The sequence below is a fragment of the Fragaria vesca genome, linkage group LG6, assembly GCF_000184155.1.
Source record: "Fragaria vesca subsp. vesca linkage group LG6, FraVesHawaii_1.0, whole genome shotgun sequence".
NCBI lineage: Eukaryota > Viridiplantae > Streptophyta > Magnoliopsida > Rosales > Rosaceae > Fragaria > Fragaria vesca.
The window spans coordinates 16,663,246-16,673,785 of record NC_020496.1 but is presented as its reverse complement, the minus strand read 5'-3'; the positions used below and the strand labels follow the sequence as shown (position 1 = coordinate 16,673,785).

Sequence of the window (10,540 nt, the reverse complement as noted above, 5' to 3'; positions counted from 1 at the left end):
GAGAGAGAGAGAGAGGGCTAGGGTTTGTGGTGCACTTACTAATTGGGTTGATGATCGTAGCAAAGCGAGAGAGTGAGAGATCAGATTGGAAATTTGCAAAGAAATGATTTTAATTTTGGGTTTGATGAGTGAGAGAGGAAGTGGAATTCGATATATATAGGTATTGGGCCGTCCAAGTGAAACCAGCGGGCTGGCACGCGCCAGGTATTTGACACGACCTTTTTGTCACTTCAGTCGCAAGGTCAAAATTAAGTCTAAATACTGAAAATTGTCACTTCAGTCGTAACATCAAAATTAAATCTAAATACCGAAAATTCTTATACGCACGACGTGTATTTACACGACGCAATCTTAACCGTTCATAACAATTTATATGTTTGACCACTATATTTTTATATTATTTCTACTAATCCTCACCGTCCATGATCCATGTATGTATGTCTCCCAAACTGCAAACTAAATTATAAGCTTTGAATGAAATTGAAAATATAATTTCTAAATGGAGCCTCTAGCTCTCATATTAGTCATTGATCCGACACATTTGGCCTCTTATCCAATCTACTTAAGGCCGGCAAGAACTTGACTAGCTACAATTGAATTTGTAGAAACAAATTATCAAGATACCTCTAATTATACATTGTACAATCGGATACAATTTTTGCTGAATTTTCCCAAGGTATGACAATAAGATGAAATATTTCTGAATTTGAGAATCCTCTAGCTACTTCTTCCAGGATGAGATGACATGCTTGAAGTACGGCTCCTTGAGCTATCATATCCAGACTGTGGTCGACTTATGACATCCTAAGAAAAAGACCAAGAAATTAAGAACATGTATAACTGTATACATATGTAAAAAGGAGAAGAATATTTTGAGGTATATAAGGTGAAATTTTCATTTTTCGGCATGTTTTCTTCTTCAAGAGAAATGGTATATATGCGGTTACTTCAAATTTACGGTAATGTTTATGACATGCAACTCACTTGTGATGCAGAATTTGAGTTTTGATTTGGTGGGAGCACTCCACCTCCGCCAAATATAACACGTTGCAAGCTATCTTCAGCGAAGGCTCTTAATCGGTTAAGCACAGGCAACACAACCTTCCCAAGATCCGGTCGGTCTTTTTTCCTCATTTCAGCACACTGTAAAGAAAGCTTGGCAAACTTCAATGCTTCCTCAACTGGCCAATCATGAACAGCAGGATCAAGCATCTCAAGAATTCTTCCCGTCTCGATAGCCCGCTCTACTTGATGAGTTAAACCCATAGGTGGTTTAGCTGTAATGATTTGTAGAAGCAACACACCCAATGAGTAGATATCAGATTTTGTTCCGAGCATGCCTGTCTGCTGATACTCTGGATCGATGTAGCAAAATGTTCCAGCTGTTGATGTCATGTGATACTGAGTGACAACATCTGCCACTGATGGAGGCACAAGTCTAGCCAGACCTAAATCACTAATCTTGCTCACATAATTATTGTCTAGCAATATGTTGCTGGGTTTTAGGTCACGGTGCACAAGGGGTTCTGGCTTTGCTTGATGAAGGAATAAGAGCCCCGTTGCAATTTCTGCGGCAATCCGAAACCTTAGCTGCCAAGGGATAACCGGGGTGTTACCTCGGCAAAATAGACGATCCTCCAAGCTCCCATTACCCATGTATTCATAGACTAAACAACCAAACTCTGGACAAGCTCCAAGAAGGAGAACCATGTTTGGATGTCGTATGCAGCTCAATACTTCAACCTACATAACCAAGTGTACTTGTCACATCTATGCAACAATACATGATCTAGATAATTACTTTACCTGAACAATCACAAGTTAAGAATTGATCGTTGTTGTAAAGTTAAACATAGTAGTTAAAGTTTGTTCATGTGGAAAGTCACAGACCTCTTGCTGGAACTGTGATCGTCCTTGAGCTGCATCTGGACGTAGAACTTTTATAGCAACTTGTGTGTGATCTAGTTCACCTTTGTATACTGGCCCATAGCCTCCTTCCCCAATCTTGCGAGCTCGCAAAAAATTACATGTTGCCACTTCAATGTCCTCAATCGTGTACCTCCTGTACCTAACATCGTATGCCCTTGCTTCAGATGTCTTCTTCATTTCTTCAGATTCTTTACGGGCTATATTATCTGCATGATTCCACCTCATTTGTGCTTCCAGTTCAGCAAGCCTTTTAGCTGATGCAGCAGCTTGAATCGCTGCCTGGCATTTTGTTTTCTCCCTCTCTACAAGTGCAAATTCCTCGGCTAGTCGCGCCTCTTCTAATCTTTGTCCCTCTTCTATTTTGCATCGGTTAAGTTCATTTTCCTGTGACAGTTATTGCTCAATGCTCACAAGTCAATTTACCAAGTTTTCAAAAGATGACACCTAATTTATGAAAACAAAGTTTATGCTCATATAAGATTTCATGTTAGATATACCTTATGCTTTGCTGTCCGCGCTTCTTTACACGTTGTATTGTACATCTCCGTTGTTTGCATGAGCTCTAGCCTGAGCCTCCTCATCTCAAGCTCCACATCATCCTATTGTTGTCATGGAAAATGAAGTATTAATTACTACTCTCGGTGACAAAAATTTATATATGTAGGTACTTCTAGACTTTTAACTATAATGATGAACTATCATACCAAGGTATTATTATTGTTTTGTGATAACCAAGAATCCCCTCTATCAACTGACGAGGATGATGAGTATTCAGGTTTCGGAAAGTTGATTTCCTTAAAATGTGTGCTTCTCGAGTGGGATGACATAGAGCTTCCGTATTCTGATTCTGAGCTATTCAAATGTCGAGAGTTTCTTCTTGAATCCATACTATCTAAGAAAGAGGGATACATGCGATCCATACTTGGTCTTTCACTACTCACAATTGATATATCAATATCGGGCGAGAGGTCATATGATCTGTCCATCGAATGTCTTCCTCTTCTAAATGGTGACCTGTGTCATCATTTTTAGTGGTTATTACATATTCAACTATGTTTTTACTCAATCATCCTAATTGGTTTGCACTACAGTATGTCCTTTATGATGTGCGAAATGCGCCGTAAATAACTTTTTTTGGACATACAAAAATCAAAAAAATGTTGTAAAGCCTGCAATAAGAAAAGAGTATTATTGCCCTACCACCTAATTAAGCTTTCCATACTGGTGTATATTTTAGACTTCATTCTATAAAAATGTCTACATTTTAGACTTAATATCGTTTCACATAATTTGTTTACCAAACTTGCTATAAAATGATGACATTTGTTAATCTTACCCGTTAAAAGAATGCGCATCAACGCTCACATGTATGCATTATGTAGTAAACAAAGTTAAAAAAAAAATAAAAAAAAATTTGGTGACTGTAGTAGCACTTATGTTCATTACATGCATTTCCCTCTATAGTAAAGTATTATTTACGATCTTACCTGATCTCATCAAAATGTTGGTTTCCCGATTGATAATGCATCCTCTCTGATGCTGCAACATTAAAGAAAATTTGAGTAAGCAGTGAATAAACCCGTAACTAATAGTTTGATTTAATTACATAGATAACTAGCCTGCAAACCTTTGATGTTAGGCAACTGGGTGCGCATGAATTGTGAATTACTTGCTTCAGAAACATTGCTTGCATGGTCCTGCAGTTGAAGATTACTACTACTTGGAGGAGGTGGTGGCGGGGCTATAGTGGAGCATCGCATGTATGAGATCTTCCCTTTGGTGATGACATAAACAGAACAAAATTCTGGCGTCATTTTTACGACACTGCTCGGTACATCTGTAAGTCTGAATCTTTTACACAATAAAATTTGTGTAATTAATTAATTAATTAAGATGTATTAACACAAACTTGAGATAAGAAAAGCTAAGAATACTGCTTAATCACCCTAAAAGAAAGGATATTACCTAAGAATATTTGATCATATTTTTGTTGGAAAATCAAGATTGATTAATACAAATGTGAGACAAGAAATGTGGAGAGATTAAGGTAGTACCTGAAAATGCCACCTTTTGTTGGAACACCGAGTACCAAAATCTCAATTGAATTAGCTTTGACATACTTGATCAGTGCGTTTGGTATGTCATTGTCCTCGAGTACAATTTCGGTGCATTTTATCTGTGGAGTAGATCAAGTCATAAAGAGAAAGGAAACTAATAGACGTAATACATAATAATAGGTATTTGAAAATAGGGTAAAATACTGTATAGTCATTGTGGTATGAAGTCGACGTCTGTTCAATTTTTTTGGTTTTATTTTAATCTGAATGGTCTTTAAAGTCATGATTTTTCATCTAAATGGTCATTTCGTCAATTTTCTCAGTTAAATTGCTGACGTGACTGTTAAGAATAATTATAATGTCTTTAACGGCCACGTCAGTATTCTGACAAAAAAATTGACGGAAAGACCATTTGGATGAAAAATCGTGACTTTAAGGATCATTCCAATTAAAATAAAACCATAAAAACTGAACAAATGTCGACTTTAAACCATAAGGACTAAATAAATTTTAATTCTTGAAAATAGCTTCACGTGTAAGAGGGTTTGTTGGTAGAAAATGTTTATTCAATGCATATACAATTGAGAATCTACGACATAATAATTTTGTCCGTAATGATGGATGATGTTGTAAATTCAAATCTCATGCTCATTCATTATTAGACATAATGCTTTTCATTCTCAAATTATAACACTTCAAATAACTTAAAATTACTTCTACTATTACTGAACACCTTTAAATACTATCAAAAGTATATGTACTATGATAAAATTTATAGAAGAATATAGAAAAGCACGACTCACATTCTTTTTTGCGCAAAAAGAACGAAATGAAATGAATAACTCATGTGATTGATGATCCTTTTGATTCTCCGTTGACGCATCTGCATTATCATAACGAGAACATTAGAAAATTTAGGAAAACATGGGCATGATAGGAGCATGCAAATAACCCGATTGTTTAAAACTGAAAAGTTAAAATCTAATGTAGAGAGACATTCACGTACTTTGGCCATAAATTGGATGTCTAACATGGAGCAATGTGAGAGCTTGCCCCTTGGTTAAGAGACTATTAATGGTCCATTTAATTGCATATTCACTTCCTTTGTCCTTGTCTATGGCCACTGCCACTGCCTGTTCTTTCAAATGTTGTTCTGCGACATGCCCTCTGCCTCTCATATTTTTAACAGGTTACTTAATTTGAGAAATGATGATCACCAATCAATAACTCTCCTTTTAGAGAACCCAGACTAGAGATCTTTAGAGCTATTATGATTGAAGCGAGCTTGTATTTTCAGTCTCATTAGAACTCCAGACGAATAAACGCATCAAAGAGGAAATAACAGAAGAAATATAAATCCTGAAGCAACTAAGCTCTCCCAGAGACTTGTTTAAGAATCAATTGGATCAGGTTCATGATTCGGAAACAAAATGATCAATTTGAACCAAAAGGATCTGATCTAATGATATATAAGATGGAGGAACCAATTCTCTCATATGAGAGATTAAACAACTGACAAAAGCCTACATAATTTGGTACAAATAAAAACTGTTCTATTTTGCGGTTGTCCACCTACTCGCAAAACCAATTAATTACTTGTTCTTGGTATCTATATTTATCCATCTCTAGAGAGAGTTTGTTACCATATTAATTTGTTTCTCTCATCTCTTTTCTTTACTTGTATATAAAACTAACTGAATAGGTTTGCTACACTGCCTTAGTTGCCATTTTTTGATAACCATCATTTCCGATATGTGTATTATCATAGTTGTACATAATAAATTAGTGGTAAATTAGTTGTGAAGTTAACTAATTGACACATATACCATGCTATGCATAAGAAAACCTAGGAGATAGTAAACCGCCAAACTGTCATTTTGTTTTGTTTAATAAGTTTTGGTTTTTTTTTTTTTTTTTTTTTTTTCTGAAAAGTCACGGCAAAAATAAGTAATAAAATTGCTAGAAAATTAACCACACTATGTCTCTCTAGAGTAACATCATATTCACAACATGCATGTTTGAAGCTTACACAATTAAGACATCAAAGATTTTCATTGAAGAATGATTTATGCTAAGACAAATAGAAATAAGGAGTGAAACCCCTACTTCTAGCTGTTTTACAATCTACACTTCTTTTTTTATTTTTTTAGTTCAAATTTTTATAAAAATGCAAAAAGATACAATTTAAGATACTAAAAGGGGTATACAACGTAACTAGGGTTTCCAAAAAAGTTATTCATCTTCGTCCGGTGACGCTATCGTCAGATGAGATCTAACAGCCCTCTAGGTTTGTGCTTTGGTCTCTGGTGGTGAGATTGGCGATATAAGTGAGTGACATCAGGTTGGTTGACAATGGTGGGTGGGCCTTCCAAGTCGACGCAAAGCTGGTCCGGATTCATGGGAGCGGTGGTGGGTCGGTCAGACTTTAGAGGGGATGACGGGTTGTGGTTTTGCGGGTTTGGTGGTGGACTGGAGGTGCTTCGGTCGTGGATGCATGGGTTGGCTCGGATTAGGATTTCCGATCTGAGTTGGCAAGTTTGATGCATGCTTGTGACCTTGGTGTCTTTGGTTTGCGACGAAACTTGTGATCGAGAACGCGATGGCGGCGTTCCGGCTAACAAGGAGCAGGGGTGCAGTGGATGGTTCTCCGGCGGTGACAGTGGCAAGGTTGGTTGATGCTTGTTGTTCATGTCTCAAGATTGCTCGGGTTTGGGCCATGCTTGGTCATCATTTCTGGGCCTTGCTTCAGAGATTGGGTTGGGACTCCCTTATTGGGCTTGGCTCTGTCTTTGTTTTATTTTATTTATTGTTTTTTGGATTAGACTAGATCTGGTTGCGGGTCTAGAGCATTTTCCTAGTTAATTGGGATTTGGCCTTTAATAAGATTTGTTAATGCTTTGGGGTTGCCCCCTCTACGTAGGGTGGTCTCGAAAATGGTCAATAATGATGGGTTGCGGACACGTCCCTTCCTACTTGTGTCTTGGTGGCTAGTTACCCAGTTCTTTTGTTACCAAGGCGTTATTGATTATACTACATATTCTAGGGTTTACAATATTAAGATGACTTACATCATATAAGTTGTTTTGCATAACTCCAATTTTATGTTGCCCGTGAGAGTGTTAATTATGTTATGTTGTACTCTCACATTTTATTTGATTAATAATATGACTTAGCATCATTCTTCAAAAAAAAAGAAAAAACAAGATACTAAAAGGGGTAAAAGTGAGTGTAAATTTTAATTTCGGTCTTTCAGAAAATAAAAACTAAAACTATTTATCTATTACAATATTTTTAATTTTAGTTACATCTGACAATCTAAAATAATTTATCAATGTTGCAGTAGTTTGGATAACTGGAAAAACTATCGGTGAATCTTTACAGTTAATTAAATATAATAATAATAATAATAATAATAATAGATTTCCATCATCAAGATATACTATATATATAGACGACCTTAATTACACATTGAAAAATAAAAGAAAACCAAAAATTTATGTATACACGACAATACAACAAGTATACGATGCAATCTCAATCACTTATATGTGTGGGACCATCATGTATATGTATTAGTGTAATCTAATCTCAATACACATAAGTATGTGTGATGCATGCCGTACACTAAACACCTTTTGAAAAAACCAATGTGTGTGTGTATTCACATAGAAGAGTTAGCAAATCAATCCAAAGGATTTGGTGGAATCTGATGTGCAACATAGAATCAATGAAAATGAATCTATATTGATGACACTCTACAATGAGGTACAACTCTAAGTTTTTGATTCTATAAGTCTATTATTGCATTAGGTGGTGTGATGTGCTAGAACGGTGGGGCGCCTGTTAGGGCAAACGGGGCGGCGGCGGTTACGGCGATGGTCATTCCGAATCGGTTGCTTGATGGGATGGTCGGGTCCCATGTCTTGCTTTATTTGATGATTATGTACGGTGGGTGGTGTTCTACACCTCTATGGCGCCATGGAGGCATAGATAGTTTACTCGATGAGGCGGCAACGGACGTTGACGGCGAGGCTGCAGCGGGGTCGCGGCTATGCATTCATGTTGCAGCAATCTTTTTGTGTTGGGTCAATGCCTTACCTGTTGAGGCCCAGAGGATTTGATTGGGCTTGGGCCCTCTATGGGCCAAGGTCATTGGGTCATTTTAGTTTTCTTTTTTCTTTCTCTTAGTTTTTTAGTTTTGTTTTTTCAATTTTGGTGTTTTTTGTTTGTTGTCCCTCCTCTGTGGGCGAGGGTTTTAAGGTGTTTGTAGTTTAGTGTCGTTGGTAGTTTTAGTAGGGTCATGTTTGGTGTCATGTACAAAGACTATCAGCCTTATCATCGGTGTTTTCTTGTTGTTAATGTAATTGGGAGGTTGCCCCTGCATATAAGCTAGCGGTTTTGGTATATATAGTTCTTGATGATGTTGTTTCTTCTTAAGGTTGGCTGCATATATGTTGGCGGTTTTGGTATCGAGGCTTCTAGATGGGGTTAGAGGTAGGTTACATTTAGACCCATTCTTCATGCCCATTGTAATCGTTGGTGTGTTGGTAGGGAGGACTGTGGGGACTTGTAGTCCACCCACCAAGTTCTCCCATGGTTGTAACGTTTGTTGTTATCATATAAAGTTTTACTTTTGTTAAAAAAGAAAGAAAGTCTAGTACTGCATTAACATTTTAAAGTTCATCTTCTTATGTTCACTTAGCTAATCATATTAGTTTTTTATTTATATTTCAGTATATACCAATAGTCCATGATGACAGACATATGCACCGGTAAGGAAGCTCTACAAGTTCGAGCAACACAATCACTATTAGAAGCAATAATCTTAAGAAAGATGTGAAGTTGTCATTGCACATAAAGTAGATCAATATTTGAATGCCCCTTTTGAATATATTAATTATAGATTCGTTCCAAGTTTATTTGGAGTTGGAATTCTTCACTTCTTCGAACCCGGGGGACATTGTACATGAACATCAAATATTCATACATACATAATATAGTCACAATCCCAATTAAATTTGGTACCTACAATTCATGAGATAAGTTAGGATTCATGGAAGTGTTAGTTTAAGGTGAGAGATCGAGTTGAGCATTGAAACCAACTCATGGTACCAAAAAAGAAAACTCATGGTAAATTGATCTCGAATCAATCTGAACGTAATATATATAGACATAGAGCAACCCAAAGAGAGTAGTTGGAATGCAGCAACATAATGGCATGATTCTTCAAACACATTGAAATTAAAGTTGGGTGCGTCTATTGCTATCCCATAAACCATTTTGATCATCCCACACGTTGTTGATTTATTGAATGACTAATATCGTCTAATGTAAAATTACAGCAAGAAAGTTGTTACAAATTACAATTTTTTTTTTTTAAAGATAAACACGAACTTCATAAACCTTAACCCATAATTTATCATATTCGATCTTTCTATGAAGTCTGAAGAAGACACAAACATTCAATTGAAGACCAGGTGAACTGTTTGTATATATATATATATATATATTTTTTTTTTTGTTGATGCTTCGTCTATCTCTTTACTCATTATTTCTCATATCGATTTGTATGTAAATTTTCATGTCTAGTCACTCACTTATATGTATTCGATTTTTTTTTTCATTGGCGTCAGAGCTTTTTCCAAATAGAGTTTACAAACATTGTGCATCTTGATATTGACGGATACCAATGAGTTGTTAAGTTTGAGAGTTTTTTCTTGTTCTTTAATTAAGATTTATACTTTAATGTGATTTTTATTGTTCAGTTTGCGATTCCACTTACTCAAATGATATTCTTATGTTTTCTTCAATTTTGTTTTGTTTTTGGAGTTTAATGGCTATTGAAAGAGACTGATACTGTGTGTATTGCAAATCGGTGAATAAAGTAAATTTAAAATTAAAAAATATATATGCTGGGTGAAAAGAGATCGAATGTAGGGTGAACAAAGCAAATATGAAATTGAAAAAAATATATGTGGGTGAAAAAAGAATTTAGGGTGAACAAAGCAAATATGAGAAAATGGTAGTTCAGGTATTGTAAATGAGTGACCAAAGTAGACTTACAATTAAAAATATATAAGTGGGGTGTGGAGAGAATGCATGGTAAACAAAGTGGTTTGTGGGGTGGCAATAGACACACCCTTAAAATTTGAGATGTTTATAGAGACCATGGTTAGGAGTCTCTCCTATAAACTCTATGGCCTCGTTTGGTTAGCAGGAATGTCAGGATATGTAAATTGATTTATTTTCCTTTCCTGATTGATATGGAAAGGAAAAAGTTTTGCTATTTATAGGTGTTTGATTGTTATTGTAATTGAATTAGTAATTTATTTCTATTCCAATTACACCATATTTAATAAGTCATAATAATGAACTTTAAATCTATAATTTCCAATAACACCCTTTTACTAATTACGTATGTGATCTATTTAAGGAAATTTAAACTTTTTAGTTGTCTAATTTTTGTAATTTTTTTTTGCGGTGGGAATGAAAATGGAATATCACTCCTAACTAGGTAATACAATTCAGGCTTTATGAGGGAGTCAATTTCCAGT

At 35.8% G+C, this 10,540-nt stretch overlaps 2 protein-coding genes across 2 annotated transcripts in view; both read right to left on the bottom strand.

Annotated features, from left to right (window-relative positions):
* Positions 1-81, bottom strand: part of LOC101311116 (probable protein phosphatase 2C 60-like) — a 7,283-nt gene extending 7,202 nt beyond the window's left edge. The window contains exon 1 of the mRNA XM_004305429.1: positions 40-81. The gene's annotated coding sequence lies outside the window, so the exon portion shown is untranslated. The remainder of the gene's footprint in view (positions 1-39) is intronic.
* Positions 82-717: 636 nt separating this feature from the next.
* LOC101310823 (U-box domain-containing protein 35-like) lies at positions 718-5,164 on the bottom strand. The gene is made up of 10 exons (XM_004305428.1): positions 4,993-5,164; positions 4,790-4,869; positions 3,984-4,105; positions 3,557-3,780; positions 3,417-3,468; positions 2,634-2,943; positions 2,427-2,528; positions 1,891-2,313; positions 985-1,743; positions 718-804 (listed from the first exon to the last, which is right to left on the bottom strand). Exons 1-10 carry the CDS (start codon positions 5,162-5,164, stop codon positions 718-720), a joined length of 2,331 nt encoding a protein of 776 aa, XP_004305476.1.
* Positions 5,165-10,540: the final 5,376 nt, after the last annotated feature.

Coding starts and splice junctions, on each gene's coding strand:
- LOC101310823 (XM_004305428.1), bottom strand. CDS start 5,164: ATGAGAGGCAGAGGGCATGTCGCAGAACAACATTTGAAAGAACAGGCA. Junction 4,106..4,789: donor CTTTTTGCGCAAAAAAGAAT/GTGAGTCGTGCT, acceptor TCTACTCCACAG/ATAAAATGCACCGAAATTGT. Junction 805..984: donor ACTCAAATTCTGCATCACAA/GTGAGTTGCATG, acceptor TCTTTTTCTTAG/GATGTCATAAGTCGACCACA.